The 25,384-nt window shown below is 37.3% G+C and overlaps 1 protein-coding gene and 1 long non-coding RNA gene across 4 annotated transcripts in view; one reads left to right on the top strand and one right to left on the bottom strand.

Annotated features, from left to right (window-relative positions):
* The window catches only part of SNAP23 (synaptosome associated protein 23), a 35,622-nt gene extending 11,850 nt beyond the window's left edge, over window positions 1-23,772 (top strand). For 2 of the 3 annotated variants that reach the window (XM_067744522.1, XM_067744526.1), the window contains 8 exons: window positions 8,608-8,709; window positions 9,283-9,324; window positions 9,740-9,788; window positions 10,538-10,655; window positions 14,468-14,500; window positions 19,847-20,005; window positions 21,085-21,229; window positions 22,431-23,772. In XM_067744522.1, coding sequence (XP_067600623.1) covers window positions 8,653-8,709; window positions 9,283-9,324; window positions 9,740-9,788; window positions 10,538-10,655; window positions 14,468-14,500; window positions 19,847-20,005; window positions 21,085-21,229; window positions 22,431-22,496 — 669 coding nt within the window. In that variant the 5' untranslated portion in view covers window positions 8,608-8,652 and the 3' untranslated portion in view covers window positions 22,497-23,772. The remainder of the gene's footprint in view (window positions 1-8,607; window positions 8,710-9,282; window positions 9,325-9,739; window positions 9,789-10,537; window positions 10,656-14,467; window positions 14,501-19,846; window positions 20,006-21,084; window positions 21,230-22,430) is intronic. The other variant, XM_067744534.1, reaches the window with a different exon arrangement.
* LOC137227940 (uncharacterized) lies at window positions 4,638-15,763 on the bottom strand. Its single transcript, XR_010945074.1, has 2 exons — window positions 11,804-15,763; window positions 4,638-4,982 (listed from the first exon to the last, which is right to left on the bottom strand). It is a non-coding gene; the product is annotated as an uncharacterized lncRNA (long non-coding RNA).
* Window positions 23,773-25,384: the final 1,612 nt, after the last annotated feature.

Below are 25,384 nucleotides of genomic sequence, written 5' to 3' on the forward strand. Positions count from 1 at the left end.
CATTTCTATTGATAATCTTTCTTAATTCAATTAGCATTTTTATTACCACCTTTGAACTCAGGATCTGCAGGGATGGGGCAACTACCAGTGCAAGGCTCTCTTCTCCCTGATTGTTGGCAGGCCAGCAAATGTGCACTCCTCCCAAGTAGAATCTATTCTTCTCCAGCCCTTCATACTGTCATAGTGGTTCTCCCAGCAGCCAACAGGGCTTTTCTCCTTTGCACAGACCCCCAGGACTGGGATGCCCAGATTGTTGCTTGACCTGCTTGTTCCCCAGGGTGAGAGTCCGCCCGTTCAGACCTTCTCTTCCTTCCAGATCCCTCCCAAGGTTTCAGATCCTGACCTGATGCTTTTTTTCTATCCTACTCCATTAAGTGGAGATCTCTCTTGTAGCTTTGGTTGTATAGGAGTTGTTCTGTCAGTTTCCAGCAGTTTTCCCTTAGAATTGTTCCACTTGTAGATGTGTTTTTGATGTGTTTGTTGGGGAGGGTGAGCTCCACGTCATGCTACTCTGCCATCTTCATCCCCCTCTCGGATTTTTCCTACTTTTTGACTATTACGAATAATGCTGCTTTAACATTGGTGTACAAGTTTTTGTGTGGACATATGTTTTCATTTCTAATATATGTAGGAATGAAATTGCTAGATCCCACGGTAGTTCTGTGTTTAACTTTTTGAAACCTAAGTTGTTCTTGTCCTTTGTCGTTAACCTCTATCTATGTTTTTCCTCCATTAGGTACCAGAATTGTAACAGGGAGAATATCATCCATTAGTACTTGTTTGTATATTAAAAAATGAAAACTTTTATCTGAAACAGTGATTTTCAACCTTGGCCACACATTGGAAACCTGGAGAGTTTTAAAACTGACTGATGCCTGGCTCCCACCCACAGAGATTCTTATTTAATTAGTGTGGTCTGCAGCCTTGGCCTCTAAATTTATAAAGGCTCATCAGGTGATTATAACGTGTAACCAAGGCTGGGAATTACTGCTCTAAAATGTGCTTGAAGCATGGAGTTAGACTTGCAACTTGGAAAAGGCAGAAGGCAAGGTGTTGCAGCAAAGAAATTGGGACTTGAGAGGATGGTCATGTCCCAGCTCTCAGGTGAGTCGCTGGGAGGGCCACTGAATGTGGGTTCTTGGCTTGGCATAGGAAAGAATTCAAGAGCGCCATAGTAAAGTGAAATAAGGTTTATTCAGGGAGAGATACACACTCCGTAGACAGAGTGTGGGCCATCTCAGAAGGCGAGGGCCCCAAGATACGGGGTTGTCAATTTTTATAGGAGTGGGTAATTTCATAGGCTAATGAGTGGGAAGATTATTCCAGCTATTTTGGGGAAGGGGCAGGGATTTCCAGGAATTGGGCCACCACCCACTTTTTGGCCTTTTATGGTCAGCCTCGGAACTGTCATGGCACCTGTGGGTGTGTCATTTAGCTTGCTGATGTATTATGATGAGCATATACTGAGGCCCGAGGTCTAGTGGAAGTCGACTCTTCCGCCATCTTGGACCTAACCAGTTTATGTAACCAGTTTATGTTGTGTCCTCAGTGGCAATGCCATTCTTTTAAAGGTTGTGCCCAGCCCCCTTCCCGTCTCACAGGGACTTCATGTGTATACAGGTTGACCCTTGAACAAGGTGGGTTTAAACTGGGTGGATACACTTACACTCAGATTTTTTTTTTTCCAATAAATACCTACTACAGTACTAACGTAACCCCTGCATTGTTAAAGGGTCAACTGTACTTTTCTTTGGGCAAAGCTGCTACAGATTTGAATGACTTGATAATGTGGTTCTCTACTCTCCATCTAATATGCATAACAGTAATTGAAAACACATGCTCTAGAGCAATCTTCCTGAGTTTCATCCTGGCTTTACTTGTAAGAGTTGCTTAACCTCACTGTTCCTTAGTTTGTACATCTGTAAAATGTGGGATTAAACAGTGTTTGCTAGGGTCGAATGTTTGTATGTCCTCCCCTCCAAAATTCATATGTTAAAATCGTAATGCTGGATGTGATGGTGTTAGTAGGTAGAGCCTTTGGGCGGTGTTTAAACCATGAGGGTGGAACCCTCATTAATGGGATTAGTTTCTTATAAAAGAGATTCCGGAGAGCTCCTAGCCCCTTCCACCATGTGAGGGTGCTTTAAATCATAAAGAGGGCCCTTACAAGAACTTTTTAAATAGCCAGTCTGTGGTATTTTGTTATTGAAGCCTTAATGGACTAAGACAGTGTTGTAAGGATTAAATGAATGTGTGTGTGTATTTATATTTTTTTAATATTTCTTAGAATAGTGTCTTGCATGTATAATGCTTTATAAATATCAACTATTGTAGTTAGAGTCCTCTCAATCCCCTACCCACTATCTAGACTTTCAAAACGGTGAGTAAAGATTATTAAAAAGTTAGCTGCCATTTAAAATATTTTTTGTATATTTTTAAATTTTTTCATAATAAAAAGTTGAGAAAGTAGCATAATGACCCTCTATGTATTATTCACCCAGCTTCAGCAATCATGGCCATTCTTTGCATCCTCTATACTCCCACCCATTTCCCCACCTTTGTTGTTTGTTTGTTTTTTCACCACATAGCATATGGGATCTTAGCTCCCCGACCAGGGATCGGACCTGCTCCCCCTGCAGTGGAAGTGTGGAGTCTTAACCACTGGACCACCAGGGAAGTCCCAACTTCAAATTATTTTAAAGCAAATCCTACAGACTTTAATTTATTTATTAATTTACGTATTTATTTTTGGTTGTGCCAGGTCTTAGATGCGGCCAGCAGGCTCCTTAGTTGCAGCATGCGAACTTTAGTTGCGGCATGTATGTGGGATCTAGTTCCCTGACCAGGGATCAAACCTGGGACCCCTGCATTGGGAGCACGGAGTCTTAACTGCTGCGCCAACTGGGAAGTCCCAGACTTTCATTTAAATGGCTTCTCATTTCATACATTTTCTTTGAATCCCTGACGGTGCTGAATGTCACTAGAAAAGTTAGAGAACAAGAATACACTGGAGGTGAGGGGCTATGACAGAAGATTGACTGTACTCCAGGATGGAGCTGTTGTAAATTCTCAATTACAGCTACGTTCTCTGCTTCTTTATGGGATCCTCTTTTATCCACTTCTTAGTATTTTGCCATGAAAGTACTAAGAACTTATTCAGACTCAGTTAGAACCCACTCCTGCCACATCATGTGAAGTATGTTTCCCAGCCAAACCGTAGCAAGGGCCTTTTCTCTAAACAACTTTTAGCAGTTTAGGACAAATTTTTCCACTGTATTATTTCTATACTTTTATGGTTGGGGTGGGTGATCATCAATTAGTGGATAGAAATGTTTCCACAGATTTACACTTACTGTGAATATGTGCCAACTGGAAGATCTGTCTCAGGAAAGGCTAAGAATTGATATTATGCTTATGAATTAGGGTATAGAATTTATTCCTTGTCCTTGTTTTCTCCAATCTTATAAATCTCTTTTCTTGGTTGTCATAAACTATCATATTTTACAATAAAAATAAATGTATGAAATTTAAAAGTAGTACATTACAAACTATTTGGAAAATTGGAAAAAGAAGAAAAATCACTCTTAATTCTACTATACCACAACAGCCATTGGTTATATTTTGATGATTCCCTTCCAGACTTTTTTCTACCCATATTTTAACCCTCCGGTAATTATAGCACATAGTTGATTTTTTTTTTAAGTCTTCTTTGTTCAGTGTATAATATACTAACTTTCATAACCTAAGCCCTTTTGTGGTTTGTGTTTGCCGGCTTTAGCCAGAAAAAAAGAATCATTTAAGGGCAGTCTTTAATTTTTTAGACATGCAAATTTATATATATATTTGTCTAGCTAAGTATTTATCAACCGGAAACTTGGTTTAGTTCTCCATCTTGATGGATTTTTTTTTTTTTTTGATAACAAGCAGTGAAGTTTAATTAACCAGTACTGAAAGGTGACCTTCATGGACCAGCATCACTTCCATGAGCTGATTGATTAAGTGGGAGAACCACAGGCCTCATGACTGGCATGAAAATAGTATAGCCTATACAGTATCGTCAACTTTAATATTCAAATTTAGTCTTCAGATGGAACAGTTAATTAGTAGCGATTATTTTCAGTTGCATTTACATTGATATCACTCATATTTAACATTGTTACTTTACTTTTGTTTTGCCTACTATTTCTGCTTCCCTAATGATATTGAAATAATGGCTAACACTTGAACATCAGCTATGCTTCAGGCACTGTGCTAAGCACTTTGTATGGATCATCTTTTTTAATCTTCACCAAAAAAGCCTTTGAAATAGATCTGTTATCTCTATCTTACAAATGCAGACACTGAACTTTAGTGGGGGTAGGTAGCTTGCCCAGGGTCACACAACAAATACATTTTTGAGGCCAGAATTTGGATGCTGGAGCTCCCACTACTCACCACTGTGCTAGCCTGCTCTGAACAGAAGTTTCTACTTGTTGTAAATACATTAGTTACCATGAAAGTCTAATCAAAATATGCCAAAGAGAATTGCACATTTTATCAAACTGTTAAAGAGTACAGTAATAACTGTATGAGTGTAACTCATAGAGCAACTTACATTGTGATTAACTATGTTTTAAGAGAAGGAATAGGCAGGAAACTAATGGTAGAATATTTTAATGCAAAATCCTTGCCTTCCAGTATAAACTGAGTTAATACTTTATAAAATCATTCTTATATTGGTCTTTTCAGGAATCAGTGATTTAAAGTGCTATTTCTTCATTACTTCCTGAGTATCCCTCCATTTTTATCAATGAAGACATGTGGATCTCCTGTTGATTAAGTTCTGAGTCCTTTTTACTTTGTATTCCTTCTTCCCAGTAGTATTATTTTCATTTTCTAAATTAATGTAGATATTTTTCAGGTTCTAAATTATTATAACACAGATGAAAGCCATGATTACTCTGGTCTTTCTAGTTCTTCCTTCAGTTTAACCATCTTTGAGTCTGTGGAAGAGATAAGATTTCATGGTATTACTATAGAAAGTATCTGAAATTTTGAAATGAGCCATCAGGTAGAGTGCTTAGCCTATATTCTTATATTCAACAGTTCTCATATCTTATTAAGGGGTGGTACATCTAACAGTAAGACTATTTACCAGACCATGAGCTAGCCTTGGTTTCAGAGTTGATCCAGCCTTGAATAATAAATCTGCTCTTCACTCAGTCACCTTGGGCAAATTACTTACTTAAACTGAGCCTTAGTTTCCCCACCTATAAAGTGGTATAACAGACATAATGACATATATAAATAACTTAGATGGTTATATGATACATAGTACATGCTCAGTGAGCATTTCTTCCTCCCCTCTCCCCCCAAGGTTTATAATAGAAAAGAAATTAAGAAAGATAACTAGGAGTCTGCTAGTAAGCCCAAATGAACCATAGTAAGGGAAATAGGGTGTAAAGGCAATGAGAAAAATCTTGCATTTTCATCTCAAAGGCGCACATGTAGCGTAAGTTCCCAGGAGCATTGGGAAAATGACACAGATATTTAATCTATTGGGTTATACCTAAGAAAAGTGAGTTTAATGGGATCTTTGTGTCAAGTGATGTTTCATTTTTCCTTCCCCGCCCCTTCTCTAATTCTCTTTACTCTACCATTCTGGATAGCCTTTCCTGACTGCATGAGAAAAACTTCTGGAGATAATAAATACGAGTAAAGCTATATAGCTAGTTCTAGCTTGCACCCTGCCTGACATTTCTGAGCAGTTTAGTAAAGGCTAAAAGAGCCTAGGGAGTATTATTCTTTATCTCTCTTTGGCCTTCCCCTTACAATTCTGCTTTGTCTCACTTACTCCCATTTACTATAATAATGTGCTCAACATCCTCAAAAATCCAGAGTAGAGAAGTCTTAGGCAGCTCTGTCCTGATATCAGCATGCCAAACATGTGAGAACTTTACAGAAGTCTGTTTCTTGTTCGTGTGTCATCCGCTCAGGGAGGGAAAAGAAGAAGTACTAGGCAGCACTTTGAGTTCACTTAAAAGGTGTGTCCTAAAACATGGCACCACTGCTATGCCAGGAGTGACTCTTCACATCTGCTTCCCAGCTATATCTGCCTTTTTTTTTTTAATCTGCCTTTTTGATAGTTAAAGGCAAGGACTCTTGGAATCTTTAAGTTTGACAGAGGTCAGTTTTACATTCAAGCCTCTCTTTGAACCTACATGGAGTTTTGCTCATAGTTACTAGGAGAATAACAAATATTGACTTGTAATTGGCAAGAATCACTTCTAGGAGTAGAATTACAAAATTATACAGTTTGAGAGATCTGAGCTTCCTTACTCCCAAAATATCTTCCTACCCATAGTATACTATATCGGAAAACCTAATCGGGATGTCATTTCCAGATACTAACTGATTAGTGTGTATTGCTTTTCTTAACACTTTCTGCTCTGTGGGGCATTTAGGAGTTTCACGTGAGAGGGATAGATAACTTTGGAGCGGACCGCCTAGGAAGGACAGGCTTTGAAAGGAACCTTGTGTGGGAAAGCACGAGACTGCCTGGGCAGGCAGATGGGGATATTATGGGAAGGAAAAGCATACAAAAACGGTGGGAGGGTACAAAGGAACTTCCTTTTCTTTTTATAATTACAACTATGAAAGATTGACAGAAGAGAAACTGTAGCATAATCATATGTGTGATTAAAGCTAAAGTCTCATAAACAATTAGCAAGGTAATAAAGCATGTGGTTCTGTTTATGCTTATATCTAATGAATGATCAGTTCTTAATTTAAGAGAGGCCTTTATATCTTGATTATGTATCTTAGTATATGAACCTTTTGGCAGAGCCACAGTCCTACTATGGCATACAAGCTATGAGATTAAATTTGCAACTTTTGGCAATTTAATAATTTTAATAACAGTAGTTTTATGAACATTAATGTCTTTAATCAAGGCTCAAAATCTTAATTAAATCCTGAAATGGTTAGCAATGACAGTAGAATTATAAACAAGGCTCTAAATGTAATGCCTTCCTGTCCTAGGAATGGGATATTGTCGCTTTTTGTTTAGATGGTTCTAATAAAAGTGTTGGTTAGCTACGGATGTGACTAAAAATATCTGTATGTGACCAGCAGGCCATTCTAAATCATACACATGTAATGGCAATTTTTGGTTTGTGGTTCTAGTGTTGATTTGAAGGCTTTGTGCTACTATTACATGTAGCTTTGTTTCTAAGATGCACTTAAATGAGCGTACATCTTGTTTTTCTACTTATTTGTTCATTCAGCACACATTTACTGGGGTACGAACTGTCAGATCCTGTTAGGTGTTAGAGGTACAAAGATATAATAAAATCCTTTCCCTCCAAGTGTTCAGTACTAAGAAGTTAACAAAGTTCCCTGCTCGTCAGTGAGTGTACTCCATGGCAGGATTTCTCAACCTGAGCACTTTGACATTTTGGGCCAGATAATTCTTGTTGTGGGACTGTCCCAAGGAGCATTATAGGAGGTTTAGCAGTATCCCTGGCCTCTACCAACCAGATGCCAGTAACATTACTCCTCCTTACCCCCCCCAACTCCTGGCAATCAAAAAATTCTCCAGACATTGCCACATGTCCCCTGGGGATAAATCCAGAATGTGAACCACACTTTTATATGTGTCATTGAGAAAGGGCTATGGTAAAATTGGTTTTCAAATTTTTAATAACGAAGCTAGCAAATGTAATAAAAAGAAAACAACCTAGGTAAGTCACACAGTGCTTATTACTCCACATGACTGCTCAAAGAAGAATACTATACAACAGTGTATCGCTGTTAATATTAGAGGGCAGGACTCTTGGAATCTTCACCTATTAAAAGTTTTATGTTAAAAAAAAAAAAGTTTTATGTTGCAGTTTGAATGTCTGTGAGATCACTTCCCGAGTTACTATGAGTTACTAAGTTACTAAGTATAGAAGAATAATTGTACAGTTTCTTAGGGACTTCACTAAAATAACAGACCATACAGTAATTGGAAAGGGAGAGTCTACTCTTAATAAAAACTAGGTCTTTTCTGAGCTCTCTGTATCAGCATTATCCTTTTCTTGTTAAGAATGAAAGTATTTCATTTTTCCCAATGAGTAGCCTGGACAACTGGCACATTTTTAGAATGTTTCCTGTGCTTTGCAAGCACAGGACTTTGAATTTGTTACTTTACTAATGGAACACTACCTAACTTCAACTTCTTCACCTTATTGCTTTTCCATATTCAGACAATGTACCAAGAACATTGTACAACCAGGAATTCATTTTAATAGTTTCTTGAAGCTTGTCTTCTAGTAATGCCTTCCTTCTCAAAGTAGAAGGACCACTTTCCTATTAGAAACAGTGCTTCACTGGAAGTCCTGAAACCTGAGTTTTAGTTTCACCTCTGGTAATAACTAGCATTTAAGCATTTACTTACCATCTCTCAGCCTTAATTTCTTCACCTGAAATATAGATAGATAGGTAGATAGATAGACAGACAGACAGACAGATAAATAGATAGGGATAAAGATAGGCTATTTTACTGTGTTTTCCAAGTATCCTAAATTCCATAAATATACACTCTTTGCTCAAACAAACTTGTTTTTTGTGTCCTTATTCTTACAGAATATCCACATTTCAGTTTCTCCACCTATCAAGTTTTAATTCATCATGGATAATCTGTCAGCAGAAGAAATTCAGCTGAGGGCTAACCAGGTTACTGATGAGGTAAAGGTTTTACTTGGAATAAGTAATAATTCTCTTTCAGTTTTTACAGTGGAAGGATGAGAGGACTTTCTTAGAAGACCATTTTGGCTTCTTCCTAGTCTCTTTATATCAAAGAATGCATTTGCTCTAGAGCGCCATTACTAGCTCCTTATTTTTTCAACTCATCAAAAAGCTAAATAAGTGAAAACAATTTGTATGTTTTTTTTGTTTTTTTTTTAGTCATTACTGAACAGTTACTTACAACAAAGATATTCTAGATTTGAGGAATTCTGACATTTAATTTTAACAGAATTTTCTAATATCTGTGTAATATACCTAGATTTCTGCTTACATTAAATTTTTTATAAATCCCATTAACTTCACCTTCCAAATTTTCTCTTAAGGACCATCTGGTAGGAAGAAAGTAACCAAAATTATAGTAATAAGCTTTCTTTTTTTGTTTTAAAGGGAGAGGTGGGTGGGCTGGCAATCTTTAAAAATAGAGTAGCATTATGAATATGGCCTGTGTTCAGATTTTGGGCGGGGGGGGAGGGGAATTGTTGTAGAATGCTGAAACTCTGTGTTTTTTCCTAGTCTCTGGAAAGTACAAGGAGAATCCTGGGTTTAGCCATTGAGGTAAGAAGGTGTTTAATCATCAAGTTAAGTATAGTAACTGTATAGAAGGGATTCTGATAGCACAGGCTGGAATTACTGTTAAGAATCAGAAGGGTATTGTATCAATAAGCTTTATTATTTGAAACCAGCAATTGCTGAAATTGTCAAACCATGCAGTAATGGGCCTTTTTGTTTTTCTAATTGATAGTATTGGAATATGACAAGGAAGACAATTCACCATGAGTCTGCGACTTATTTTGGGGGGTTAATATGTTAAAGTGTGTTGGTTTGGGGAGATTAGTTTCCTCTGTAGCTCTAGTCCTCTGAGAAACTTAAGTTTCTAATGATTCTCTCTTGCTGTTTTTCAGACTTTGTAGGTTCTGTTTCTGTTTTGTTTTTATTTTGCTGTGCTCTCAGCGTTTTTCCCTTCTTTTAGTCTCAGGACGCAGGAATCAAGACTATCACTACGCTGGATGAACAAGGGGGTGAGTTGCAGTCATTGGCAGAAATTCTTGATTTGATTTAGGATGCCAGAAAGCCTTTTCAAATCAGCTGTGTATAAAATTAATTAAGCCTTTGGGAGTACCTTCCCTTTGTAAGATAAGAGTGACATTTTACTTCTTTTCTGCTGATTTGAATTATATCATGTTTGTTGCCTATTTGAGGTGGGGGCCACAATACCCCATTGTATACCAAGTATTTATTATGTAGCAGGGCTTATTGTGTGTATTGGTCGTACATGAACTAGACATTATGATATTTTTGCATCATTTTCAGAAATCAAGTTAAGTCCTTAAATAGGTCAGATTCAGGCAGGCTTGGAAACATTCTGTTTGATTTGGCCCTGAGCAATCTGGTCTAGTTTTTATTAATCTTATGACAGCCTTCAGGTTTTGAGCCTATCCAATAATAGAAATGTGGGGGATCTGGTCTAGTCACAGTACACTTAATTTGGTTGCAGAAGTGATGTCTAAACCAATCCTCACATGCTCCTATTATACAAATTTCTTTAGAACAAATCTTTCCACAGTCAGAGGCCAGGTGCCCCAGGATCAGTATGTGAAAGACTATTTTCATTCTGGACAGTCTGTAATACCATCTGGCCCTGATACAGTCACTGTGATGGGTTATTGGTGGATTCAAGGTTAAAGTTTTTGCTGTTCCATCATAATGGCGTTTTCTGGTTGGCACGGTGAATGTAACACAAAATGTAACTTCCACAACTTATTCTTAGAACAACTAAAACGCGTAGAAGAAGGCATGGACCAAATAAACAAAGACATGAGAGAAGCAGAGAAGACTTTAACAGAACTAAACAAGTGCTGTGGCCTTTGTGTATGCCCCTGTAATAGGTGAGTTGATAAATCAAGACCTTTTTCAAATAAATCTAAAGTGAGAGCACACCCCTCCCCACCTCCCAATAAGTATGACAGGGCCTAAATAAGGAACTTTGTTAGATCAAGTGAAGCTGTTTCTCCTTCAGTCAGATCAAACTTTTTGTATAAATGGGCATGTTCACTGCAAACCATCGCTTAAATTTGATCAATCTTTCGATCAAGTCCCAATTTCATTTTTTAATAATACAAGAAAAGGTTAGGAAATATACATCTGGGTAATACAGAGCAGGATAGAATTAGTGTCTTTTCCCTTCAAATAAGGAGAATTAACAAAATATATGTTCTGTGGTAGGCACATGAGGGATGGTCAAGGGAATAAAGGACTTGGATCCTGGCTTCAAAAGACTTACCAGGTGGTTGGCTATATGAGAGAGAATAGCAAAAAGTAAGAACTATATAAATCTAGGGCTAGATCATGTGATATCAACTGAGGCTAAAGGTATAGAACTGATAAAGGTTGGTTTGGAGACCATCTTATAGGAGAGATAGGACTTGAGTTGGGCTCTGAATGACTAGAAAGATCTGGATGGACATGAAAGAAGTGGGAAGACATTTCCTGTGGAAGATTTAATTTAAATAAAGATTACAGAGGAGCTTGACTTAACTGTACTACATGATTCACATAGATGAGAAGTGGAAAATAATACATAAGTAGGCAATAGAGGAACTCTGAGTGCCAGCCTAAGGGGTTGATTGATTGGAGTGGAGTATATAACCGCACACCAAGAAACTAGTTAGGAACCTTTTGTAAACTAGGCCTGTGGGGTATAACTTTATCATCAAGATTAGAGAGAAAAATGTAAGTCAAAAAACTTCACGTTAAATCAACTGATTATATATCAAACATGAAGAAGGAAACATTAAAGAAGACTCTGAAGATTTGAGGCCTCTAGTAAACTAGGAGATGAAAAGTCTTCAAATTATTTGTGTATAGTGTATGAGATTATACTTGACAGAAAGGAATTCATTCTTTTTAGTGACTTTATTATTAATATTTAAATTCTCTACTTAATCTTGGATAATACAAACTCCATGGTGTTGACAAAAGTACATGTATTCAGACAAAGATGAGGAGTCATTAACAAAGCAACTTTGAACTTTACCTTTGGCTGAAATGACGTTGTCTGGAGATTGAGTGACTATCCTTTCTGCTGAGAGTATTCATTTTTAAAGAGCTTTGTAAGCATTACTGCTTCCATCCAGTTGTCTCAGCTGGTGTGGTAAACCAAAAATGAGATACGAAGGTTTACAGACTCTCAGCATTTGTTTACTCCTCAAAGGAGTTAGAAATGGAGGAGGTTTTGCTCTGTCATGCTTTCAGATAAGTGTTTCATGTGACAGCATTCTCTGTGCCATTTCTACTGGAGAAAATAGAGTTAAATTACTTGTTGGTCAACTTTAGTGTTTGTTTTGGGCATAAGAAGCTAAGAAAGACAAGTCTGTTGACCTGTTTAGACCTTGGTTGACTCTCCAAAAGTGCATATTTTAATAACTATGACCTGCGAATCAGGGTTTAGCAGATTACTTTCAGCAAACAAGTTAGAAATGCACAGATTTTTTTTAATCTAAACTCTTTTTTTAACTATGTTTTGCAAACTTACTTGCACTTTTCTCCTATGTTCTATGTACCCTCTTGGAAGAGTTCAGGGGAAAAAGTAAATGAACTTCATTGAGATACATATTAAGAGAAGAGCAAGGAAGAGGAAGTCCTCCCTAGAACCTAGAGCAAATTATCTCTGATGAGTAGGAACAGCAGGGAATAAGGTGGTCTGATATCATAAAAAGTGGGAAATGGAGCTACATAAGTATTAATTTTATTTTTCTTTGTGTACCCAGACAAGCATAGGCAGGATTTTCTTGGACAGCCTGAGAGAGAAGGTAGAGTATGGTCCTGAAGCAGTCCGTCGTCAGCCTCTAACCTCAGCAGAGCCCTTTCCTAGTGGGTCAGGAGAAGAAAGCACTTCATAACAGTTGGAATCAAGGGGCTCCTATAACAGAATACTTGTTCTCTGAAGAGGAGAGAGTAGTGTTTCACTTTAAATATTCCGATTTTAATTGCCTCCCTTCCATCCATCTCTCCTTTACACCATTGAGTCCTTGCCCTCTATGGTATCTCTTGTCCTCTGCTTTATCTATTTTCACTCCTGCCAGGGGCGTGATCTTTCTAAGCTTAATCTGCTAATCTGTGTTTCAGTTAGGCTTATCATATAAATAGCCATAACATGAGCTTCTCAAAGGCAGAGACAGTATCTTAGTCTTCTGTATAAAGCTAGTACTAATTCTGGTACTAGTAATAACAACTCAGGTCCACAGTCTCCTATCTGCCATTTAGAAATCTAAAAAACTCTGAGAGCCAAAGGTTTGGTTTTTTTCGGAATGTAGTGCCACAACTTATTAATTAGGCTACGAGATGTAACCTGAACTGGAGCTATTTAATAGTCTTTATTACACTTAGCATAAATGTTAATCTGTTTCACTGCAGAAATATTGACGTATGTGATTGTGTGGTACTGCTCAAAATGTCTCACATCCAAACAAAGAGTTGTGAGCCTGTATATTAATTTAGGCTCTTACTATCCTGAGCACTTTAAATTTAATCCTTACAATACCCTTAATATGAGATAGTTCCTCTTATTATCACCATTTTACATATGGGGAAACAGAGGCATAAGGAGGCTACACTAACAAGTGGAAGAGCTGAGATTCAAAACCAGGCAGAGCCCTAGTTTTTAACTGTATGCTACATTGCTTGACTGGCAAGAAAAGAATGAACCTTTTTGTTGTTGCTTTTGTTAGATGCATTACTATATAGAAAATGTCTTGAGTAGATTTGTTCTTTGAGATTTCTTTTTTTAGTAGTATTCATTAAAGCCATATCAGCAGATCTTTTTCTAATAAGACATGGAAATAGCTTCACTTAACAGAACCCTATATTAGAAGTGAATTTTAATTTTAGCTAATTCTTTTTAAAGGACTACTAGAATTTGAAAACAGACTACCAGGATTAAACTTTAAAATTGTGAATAAATGTCATTCTTTTAGCTTGCTACTATTTGAATCCTAAAAGCAAAATAGAACAGATCCTTATTAAAAATCCTATATCTTTGTCAGTAAGTTTGGGGTTTTTTGTTTTGTTTTGTTTTGTTGTTTTGGCCGCGTCACACTGCTTGCGGGATCTTAGTTCCCTACCAGAGATCAAACCCAGGCCCCTGGCAGTGAAAGCACCCGAGTCCTAACCACTGGACCTCAAGGGAAGTCCCTTTGTCAGTAACTTTGATAAGTTGTAATTCTAATTAACGAGTTTAAAAAGAGGCAGGTTTAAAATGGGAAGTCTCAGAATAGTAAACTGCCTGATGTCCCACTTTAACCATTGTCAGACAAAGTATTCCTCTGTCTTAACCTGCCTCTCTTCATTCTGTGCTTAAAATGTCAAACATATTGGCACATAGTTTGAAGATAGGTTGGTATTTCTGGACCACTTGCTAGAGAAGTTGAAAATTGGTACTACAGGTTTTATCCTATTGAATCTTATGTCATATTAAAATGTAAATATTCAACTCTGATTAGTTAAAATAAATATTGAATTACTGTATTTTAGTCAACATTTGAGTGCTTCCTCCATCCTACTCACTGGAGATACAAAGTATTTGCCTTCTCTTCATGTTAATTTTCATAATTTTAGGACAGAATATCATCATTCAGACATTCTTAGGAAAAACGAAGTATGCTCTGGTTTAAATAGTTTTCATGTTTTTCTTTTTATCTAGATTCTCAGATGTTGGTTGTTTCTATGAAACCAGGCAGGAATTTAAATGCATTATGCTTTGAAAACTAAACCTGTTTCTGTTCTGTTTGATTGGCATTCACTGTTTTCTGCATTTCATTCTCTCACCTAATCTCTTCCTTTCTAATATGCTTACTAAAAATGAAGATTTAACATCAGAAGCTGAGCTCAGTAACTGATCAAAGGGAACTTTAAGATGCAGTCTTGTGGCGCAATTTGGGCTGTTAACCTGCTATCTAAAGGTGATGCTTCAAATGGCTTTTCTGTGCATGTGCATGGATTTTGTGAATGGTAGAGACTCTTAAAAGCTGTGCTGTGGTGTGTAATGTAAAGTGAATTTGTTCTTGATGAGTGCTGTCTGCCAGAAGATGGATTGATGAAAGGATCTTAATTTATAATACCACCCTTTGACTAATGGCTCTGATACTAAGTTTTTGCTTAAAAAACACTTAAGATTATAAAAGTAAAAACACCCCTAAAGTTTCCTAAGAAGTTTTAAATAGGTTGATCTTTGTAGAGAATTGCTGCATTCTAGTTCTGATCAAAGGGAAGGGAATTCAGGCTAAATACATAGACTTTGATTTCAGCTTCCTTTCTTCTGTTAAGTTTTCCTACTCCTTCCTGGTTCCAGAATCAATATTTCCTCTCTTGAAGTATTGCTTCTAATGATTTTGGATTCCCCATGATTTAGGCCACTACCAAATTGAGGAATTAACTGCCAATGTAAGTCATCTTAAATGCCATTTGGAACAAGGTGGGATATAAATTTTAAATGTTGCCATATCTAGTTACCTCCTTTTTTTAAATAAGGGTTTACCCTCTTTATATATATTATCATTTGTTCCATAATACCTATTATGTCATGTGTTAGCTTGCTGTGGTTTCGTACTGAACTAATGCAGAGCTAACTAATCTTAATTTTTTTATGGAAGTTAACCCTCTAGTCAGCCTACTGTTTATTACAATGTTTGACTCCTAAATTTTGGATCTTTATTGGGACTATGAATACCATGGTTAAATGTTAGAAAATTGTTTGATTTGTACCCTTTGTTTCTTGCCCTTCTTTTTCTTCTTTCCTATAACCTGATCACCTCTCTCCCCCCCGCCCGCCCCCCAGCTTGGGCTTTCTTTTTGCTATTTTATTCAGTTAGTACTAATGTTGACAACCAAAACTCAAAAAAGAAATTGTTAAAGTTACTGTGTTCATATCCTGATACTTGTTTTCTATATTTATAGCAGCTTCTTAAGGGATATTTCAAATTCTTATTTCAAACATGCCATTTTTTTTTTTTTTTTTGCGGTACGCGGGCCTCTCACTGTTGTGGCCTCGCCTGTTGCGGAGCACAGGCTCCGGACGCGCAGACTCAGCGGCCATGGCTCACGGGCCCAGCCGCTCCGCGGCATGTGGGATCTTCCCGGACCGGGGCACGAACCCGTGTCCCCTGCATCGGCAAGCGGACTCCCAACCACTGCGCCACCAGGGAAGCCCAAACATGCCATTTTGAATGTGATATTTATCTGAAAAAATGTAGTAGTTAAAGATTATTAAACTCTTCAAAACTGACAGTCAGGGGTAAATCTAACTTTCTAGATGGAGTTCTTAATTGCATTAAAATCTACCACAAATTTGCTTAAGCATTTTATTATGAAATCTAATTTCTTCCCAGAGGGGCTGTTAATTTTGTTATGCAGAAGAGTTCTGTTGCAAATCAGAACCATTTCTTTCTTACTGTAGACCAGAAACAACCCTGGCCTAGATGTCTTTTTATATAGCTATATTCCTACTATATTTGGCTGCTTGTAGATCTCAAAGCTAGGGAATGTTAATGGGCTATAAGAATAAACATGCCAATTGGTAATCTGTGCAATTAAAGACATGAACTTTTAACTAAGGATCAGGTTGAGTTGAAACCAAAGAACAAAAATATTTGTCTGGGCTTCCCTGGTGGCGCAGTGGTTGAGAGTCCGCCTGCCGATGCAGGGGACACGGGTTCGTGCCCCAGTCCAGGAAGATCGCACATGCCATGGAGCGGCTGGGCCCGTGAGCCATGGCCGCTGAGCCTGCGCGTCCGGAGGCTGTGCTCCGCAACGGGAGAGGCCACAGCAGTGAGAGGCCCGCATACTGGAAAAAAAAAAAAAAATTGTCTAATGCTTTACAGAACAATTTTACATCTATTATCAACAGCCCTGTGACTTATTAAGTACTGTTATCATCTTAGTTTTACATTTAAGGAAAAGATGCTCAGAGATGGAAGTTTGCATAAGGTTCTGTAGCTACTGAATGACAGGTCTAGGATTGGGATTCAAGTCAATTTACTCTAAATCTTGTGGCTTAAAAAAAAAACCTTGTGTATACGTTCACTTCCTCCAGATTAATTCCTCAGTGTCCCAATATATAGTAATACTAAGGTGTACTACCATAGTAATCTAAAATATTCCTTCTACAACAGATTGGAAGTCTCTTAGAACAGTGTTTCTCTTCCTGGTTGGGCAGCTAAATGATCTATTGAATTTAAATAAAATCATAGTTACAACAGAAGATTCCCAGGCTCCATCAGACAAAAATTGAAGTAGAATTTTCAGAATGTAGCCTGAAATACACATCTGTGTATTCAGAATCATCCAGGTCACTTTGGTGCTCAGTCAAGTTTAGGAAATACTACCTTTTAAAGTACTTAAGACCCTTTGAAGGAAGACAAATTAGATTAAAACCATTGTTGTTTTTATTAGATACTCAGCTGTCTGACAATGCCCTTAAAAACAGGTGTCTTTAAGGGTTTTACAACTCAGTGGGAGAAGCTCCAGGGTAACAGCATGTGGCAGGACCTTGAGCAAGCAGAAGGCATTATTACCTGGAGTAGAGGTGCTGAAAGAGACATGGAACTATCACAAGGATGAAGATATGAAATCAACAGCATATAAAAATCACTGCTTTATAAACATGCAGAGCATGTCAAAACTGCATGAAAAAGTAGTGCAGAGATTTTTTCCCCAATCCATTTGAAAATAAATGTGACAATTCAAGTCAGCTTTTTGTACCTTTTCCCCTTGATATTGGAAGAACATCAAAGATCCAGTCCTCTTAAAGGGAGAAGGGTTTGATAACCAGTCTGATTCTTTATTTATAAACTATGCTTTAATTGAACCTCATTCACAATATCATGTTAAAACAATTCGTTTGCATCTTATGCCCCTTATATCTAATTGAAGGAAGAATTCTCAGAAGTTGAAGGAATTTCAAATATTATTTCTTAAGGTTGAGGAGGTTGGAGCATGTGTATATCCCTTACTAGACCAAGAGCCCACAAGTCTGTCCCAACCCAGTGCTTCTGTGCTAAGACTCTCAGAAGCACAGTGTCTTATTATTTAGTGACATTAGAATTCCAGCCTTCAATCTTTGACCTGTTTTACAGTCTAACATCCTGATAAAAGCCTCACTTATATTACTTCTATTAATATTTCTGGTTAACTTTCTGATAAACTTATATGTTGTTTATTTTGCTTGGTTGCTATTACTCGGCTTCAGAATTTTGCCTGAGACCCATCTTATTAACAAAGAATACACGTAAATGGGTTTTTTACTAAACAGAAGTTATTTATAAATATTCATTTAAATAATGTGTATATCAGGGACTTCCCTGGTGGTCCAGTGGTAAAGAATCTGCCTTCCAATGCAGGGGATGCGGGTTCGATCCCTGGTCAGGGAACTAAGATCCCACATGCCACGGGGCAATTAAGTACACATCACAACTACTGAGCTCGTGTGCCTCAACTAGAGAACCCGCGTGCTGCAAACTACAGAGCCCACACACTCTGGAACCTGAGCGCCACAACTACAGAGCCCACGTGCCCTGGAGCCTGCACTCCACAACTAGAGAAGAGAAAACCTGCACGCCACAACTAGAGAGAAGCCCGCACAATGCAAGGAAAGCTCCCGCATGCCTCAACGAAGACCCTGTGTGTCACAACTAAGACCCGATGCAACCAAAAAAAAAAAAGTAGTACTAAATAATGTGTATCCCACCTTGTTCCAGGAAGGATTTAACATGGCTTATTAATAACTAAATAGATTGATTTATTAAACATATAGTACCCTTTCTGTGGCATTGATGATTAAGGTCTAAGATCCAATTCTAGGTTTGCCAAACATGAATCCTCACAGGATCCTATTAAGAAAGGAGCCACTGCTTTCCTAAAATCTCTCCTTTGCTTTTGCGATTTCAAAACTTCCTCATTAATGTATCATGTGGAATAAATCAGAAACCAGTGTTATAGCCATATACTACTTTGTTTTTGTTTATAGAAAAGCAAAAACTAAAATTGTGTGAGTGGAAACTTTACCTAGCCAAATAATCAGTAAGAAAAAGTTTTATTTGTGTTTTTTGTAATAGCCACTTAAAAGTCATTTTACTAGGTTCTTTTTCTTGCCATTTATACCAGTTCAAATAGTAAATCCCACGGTAAAATTCTGGCTTTGGCTGATTTTTAGCTATGTCAGTTAATCTAAACATACGCTTCTATTTTTAAGAGGCTTGGATTTAGGATCTTTTTTTTTTTAAGGTGGAACAGTAAACTCTTAAATGAAAAAGTCCTAAACCAAAGGATTTGTAACTGGTACCATTGTAGCCAAAGAACTCATTCATTGCCTTTCCTTCATAATGTTTGTTTCTTAAGAAACCTTTCTTAAAAAAATTTTTTTATAATAACTTTTTTAAAATTTTATTTTTTTATACAGCAAGTTCTTATTAGTTATCCATTTTATACATATTAGAGTATATATGTCAATCCCAATCTCCCAATTCATCACATCACCACCACCCCCCAAAGAAACCTTTTTTAAAAAATTTAATGCACAATTCTAACTTTAAAAAACAGATCAGCTGAAACTACTACAGTTTAAGTAAGTGAGCAACTGAGGTCTAAGTACTGCCCACTTAGCCTTCTTTCTCTTCCATCCCTCATCAACATCTGAGATGCTTCTAAGGAACCATTAAGGCATCCCAGAGCACCTTTCCTAAGGAATTTTTTTCCTAGTGTCCATTAACCTCTTTTCAGGAGAGTGTCAGAGGCTAGGAGAACCTGAAAAATCAAATAATTACATTTTGGTACTTGCTAACTGCTCAGTGAAGATTTGGTGGAAGTAGTTTAACCTTTAAAAAAATGTTTTTAATGTCAGTGGGCTTACACAGTTCATCTTTTTCAATGCCAGATTGTGATGGAGCATAGTGTAGATAATCTAGATCTAGCTGCATGTAGCTTTTATTCTAAGGGTGCTAGGGCATCCCTAAGGTAACAAGCACTAATAATGTCATTTCTCCCTCTCCTGCTTTTTGGTATCTCTCTACACTCCTGACTCATATAGGACAAAGAACTTTGAGTCTAGTAAAGTCTATAAGGCAACATGGAGAGATGGTGGAGACAACTCTCCTAGCAATGTAGTATCTAAGCAGCCAGGCCGAGTGACAAATGGTCAGCCTCAGCAAGCAACCACAGGAGCAGCCAGCGGCGGATACATTAAACGGTATGCCAGCTCTTCCCGATATTTTTATTCTTTTCCTAAATGAATGGCTTTCTCTGGAGACTGGGTGTAATTATGCATGAACCCCAACTTATTAATTAGAAATAGCATTTATTCCTTTTTTTTTTTGGATGTTTTTTTAATTTTTTTTTGGCCGCACAGCATGTGGGGGTGTGTGGGATCTTAGTTCCCCGACCAGGGATCGAACCCGTGCCTCCTGCAGTGGAAGCGGGGAGGCTTAACCACTGGACCACCAGCGAAGTCCCTTATTCCATTTTAATATTTGCCTTCTGACAAAATGGTGACTGGGATTGTTGACATTCAAGGATGGATTAACTTTTCTTTGTACAGTACTTTCCAAATTATTCAAGTAATCATGTTTTACTTCTGTAAATAAGAAGATGTGTTTTAAAATGTATCATCTAGAGTAGGAGTCGACCAAATCCCTATAAGGATATCTGTAAAAGGTCAGATAGTAAATATTTCAGACTTTACAGGCCATACAGTCTCAGTCACAACTACTCAACTGCTCAACTCTGTTGTAGGGTAAAAGCAGCCATAAACAATATATAAACAAATGAGCATGGCTGTGTTCAAATAAAACCTTATTTATAAATTCAGAAGGCAGGCCAGATTTGGCTTTGGGCCAGGATTTTGCAACCCTTATTTTAGAGCAGTAATTCTTTAGACCTAAGCATGCATCAGAATCACCTGGGAGGTTTATTAAAACACAGATCGCTGGGGTCCCTTCCAGTCACTGATTGAGGAGATCTGGAGTGGAGTGTGAGAATTAGCATATTCTCATGTCTAACAAGTTCCCAGGTTATGCTGGGAATTACACTTTGAAAAACCACTATCCTAAAGTTATTTCTTAATCTTAAATGGCTTTAAGATGTTGTGCTCTCTTGGATTAGTCTTTCCATTTTTACTATGGAATGTTTCCCAAGAATGGTAACCTGCATCTGTTGGGTCCAACACTTGCTGAGGTCATTTTGGTTACTTATTTTTATAAAAACTAAATCCAGACTCACTCCATTTCTAATTCACCCCAAAGTACTGAATTAACTATCTTTTTGTGATAGTATAACAAATGATGCCAGGGAAGATGAAATGGAAGAGAACCTGACTCAAGTGGGCAGTATCCTAGGAAATCTAAAAAACATGGCCCTGGACATAGGCAATGAGATTGATGCTCAAAATCGACAAATAGAACGGATCACAGAAAAGGTAAGAGCTTTTTAGTGCCACAGGAAAATGAGACATCCGGTATAGTGTTTAGTAATAGACATCTGTGCTAGATGCTCTGGGGGAGAGCAATAGGGATAAGATCCTGTCCTCACAGGCCTTGCAGTTTTGATGAGTTCTAACACATTGAAAAACAATAGTCGAGTTCTCCTGTCTTACTCAACTGGTTCATTTTGAAACCAAGACCTTGGGACGAATTGGTTTTATTTAAAATTTCACACATGAAGCTCACAATCTCCTCTAACCTTTCTGTGAGCTGTCGGGGTTTTTCTTTTTGTTTTTTTGTTTTTCCCCTGAAAGAGCGAGTTAGCTTTTGGAATTTTATTTTGTTAACTAATAACAAATTAGTAAGTTCCTGAATCTTCATCTCATGAGTCAGTAGGTAAAAATCAGTTCTGCAGAATGGTTCTCATGGGGTGGACACACAAAAACAAGAGTAACAAAAAAGTGTGGTTGCTATTTGTTACTTCATATGATATAAAATATACTGAAATTGTGTTCTGTGTTTGGTTGTGTCACATCTAAAAGCTGTTCTTATTTATTGTTACTTCATTAAAATCTCAGTATACTTTAAAGGTTGGGGTAAGTTTTTCAGCTTGGCTTTCTGTTGAATCACTTATGATGGATTTCATTGAGGCAAATAATGGTTCATAAGATGTTTTCAATGCTGTTACGTGGGTTTAGGCTACATATTACCCATCATTTTAACTTACATATTGATATGGATGGTGATACATCTGTTCCACAGATCTTGGGGTAGGTTATTTCAGTCTCTGGGTGAGATCTAGGCTAGCTCCAGATGAGATTCTATGATTCAGTTCAGGGGACTCCCACAAGGTCCAGATCTATAGCAGAGAAGAGCATTATATTTTCACTGCATCTACATGCCATTGATTATAAGATGCATCCTAGTTTCAGACATGTTAAACTATGAAAAAAAATGTTATAGAACTCATGAAATACTGGCAACTTCTTCTGTTATATCTGTCATGTTTATACACCCAGGTTTTTCCAAATGAATTTGATATTCTGTCACTTCTTGCCCAAAATGAGTTTTGTAATGTGGCTTGGACTATTTCCTGAATTTTCTCAATGTGTCAGTTACTCTAAGTACATGAAATTTAATGTTTCTTTGAGCAGCTTATCTTGTGAAGTAATGCGGGTGTATTTTTCTTTTTTCCAGGCTGACACCAACAAAGATCGTATTGACAATGCCAATGCCAGAGCAAAGAAACTCATTGACAGCTAAAGCTACTGCTGTACTTCTTTATCATTTATTCACTTCCCTAGCTCCTCCTTCAGTCATTACCTTTCCAGAGTTTGAAATTTTGGTTCCACACTCTTCTAATCGGGAGATGATGTGGAAGAAGATCTAGGAGTAACAGCCCCCCTATTCTTTTATTTTCTCTTTTTCCCTTGAGGGTAGACTGTGGCTTAGTTTTCCTTCTAGTACTTTCTTTCTCAGTCCATACTCTTAGGTTGGTTTTCATACATCATATATAATGTTATTTTTCATTCTCTCCATTTACTTAGCAAGTTCTTCTGCTTTGAAACTTTGGAAGCATTGCCAAAGACAGCCATGTCAAAGGCTGGGGGCAGTAGGGGCAGGCACAAGGAGGAGAGGCAAGAGATAAGAGGTTGTTACCTCAGTAAAACCTGCAGACCCTAAAGCCAAAAGTTGCATAACCACAGTGAAGATCTAGCTGGTTTTAATTTGTTTAAGTTGCAGTTTTTGCCAGTTTAGGCCAATGCTTGGTTTTGGAGCCTGTATATACAATATTTTTGTTATACATCACAACTTTGCAACCTCTGCTTCAAATAACAGAATGAGTTTTCTTAAAGTGAGCTTAATTTCTGAACTCTTGGTGGTTCATCTATGTACATAGATTCTATGATCCCATTTCATATTGCACCATATAGGAACACATGGTATAAATGAATGGCTTTTTATTTTCATATTATTAATAGTATCATGGTCCCATTACAGGCCTATTAACCTCATAAATTTGTCATTAGTCTTTGAAGAAGAAATATGTAAATATGTATATATATTATGAGAATTTCTCTCTACAGCAGGGCTTAAAATTTTTTGGAAAAGTTTGACAAAGTATATCACGTGAATTCAGATTTACCTCAATGCCAAGAATTGTTTAGATAGGAAAAAAGAAACTTGTTTTGATCTCAGGTAGAAAATAGTTAGATTACTTTGAGTTTTATGTAGCTTTAAACTTTTTTAAAAACTAGAATTTATTCTGTTTAAAAATGATTTAGAAAATTATGTCTTTGGTTTACTTATTGATGATTGCACTATGATTCTCTTAGCTTTTTGGATTCAACTTCCAGAATCACATTTGCTTAGATCCTGAACAGTGTTATAAGAATCTGATTGGTATTTGTCACCTTTATTTAAAAACTAGCTTCTGCACACTTCAAAGCTATTAATGTCGATTGGTTTGACCAATAACCACTGTTTGATCCTTACAATTAAATTTTGTAACTAACTAATGGAACTGTTTTTTCAAATACGTGATGTGCTTCTGTGAGTACTTTTTGGGGGGTGGAAAGCAATAATTTTGTCAGCTCTTATTTGACAAACTGAATAGAGCAAAGATCCATAAATCAAAAGGCACTCCAACAAACACCTGACTTTATTAGCACCTTTCCCATTTTCATTGGAAATATAGGACTTTTCATTGCTATGATTTGTCATGAGGTTCATTTTAATCATTACTAGTTGTTTTATTCATTTGAGCTTATAATACACTAGCGACTGAAAGTGTTTATGAGTGAAAACTGCAACGCACTTACTGGAGGAGATAGAGTTAACATGGGAACTTTCAAAGGCTGAAAAGGAAAATATTTATAGTGAGATTTAATTAGGCCCTCAGTAATAGAAATGCCACATGCCAAAAAGGAGTAGTTTGGCAGGTGGTAGTAAATGTGTGTGTATAATAAGAAGGTATAAAACACTGGGGGCTGTTCTATACTTAAATATCCTTCCTAAAAGCGTTAAAAAAAATTTTAACACTATTATGGCTGAAGGAAATAGTTCTAAAGATACCAGTATGCTGTTCCAACAGTATAATTGGTTAGAAGTGTGAACTAAGGCACCATATTGTCTGGATTTACACTCTAGCTCTGCCACTTGCTGGCTGAGTGACTATAAAACCATTTCTGTGCCTCAGTTTCCTTGTGCGTAAAGTGGGATTAATGATTCCTACCTCATAGAGTTGCTGCGAAGACTTAATGTGGTAATGCATGTAAAGCACTTAGAGCAGTGCCCAGCAAACGTAAGAGCTTATTAAATGATAGCTGCTATTCTCTCTAGAGCGGAGCTCTTTTTGGGTCAAGGATCTCTTCGTGAATTTGATGAAAGACAACACAGCCTATCTCTCCAGAGAAACAGACACACAAACACACACACGTGAACCATGCATAAATGGGTCTTGAAAGCCCATCCATGGATCCCAGGTTACATATTTTTTCAAAGCTTCTGCTACTGAGAAAAGAGGAATGAGGACCTAGAACTTAGGCTCATAATACACTAGAAATAGAAGCTGTTGACTTAAAAGTCTTCTCCTGTGACACTGTCTGGAAACTTGTTTCTATTACTTTTGAAAGGTAGTGACTGAGGTGGTTAGCACAAGCTCTGGAGTCTGACCAACTGTGTTCAAGTTTTGGTTCAATCATTTACTAGTTTTGTGACCTTGAGCATAAAACTGACCTATAATTAAGGAGTTAAACATTATTCTCCACTGAACTTAATTTTTTTTTAACAATAAGCTCCCTCTTCAGGTTTCTGGTCTTATGACAGTGATCTTTATCCCCTATAGTTGTGCCTGTTTTTTTCTTCTTTCACAGTTTTAATTCATCATTTGTTTACCACATTTCAACTCTAGATCTTTTCATGTCATGTATGGATCAGGAATCTCCCCTTAACTTAAATTTCTACTTCCCAGACATCCTATACTCAATTGCTCTTAGAATTAGTTTCTTTAAACGCTATTCTTTAGGTTACTCCCTTACTAAAACCCTAAGTTATCCCAGTTACATTCCTAAGCATACTTATAGTTCTCAGGTTGATATTCAGGTTCCTTATTCTCTACTCATTTGTTTTTCATCCTAATGTAGTGTTTG

The sequence above is a fragment of the Pseudorca crassidens genome, chromosome 1 (assembly GCF_039906515.1).
Source record: "Pseudorca crassidens isolate mPseCra1 chromosome 1, mPseCra1.hap1, whole genome shotgun sequence".
Classification (NCBI taxonomy): Eukaryota; Metazoa; Chordata; class Mammalia; order Artiodactyla; family Delphinidae; genus Pseudorca; species Pseudorca crassidens.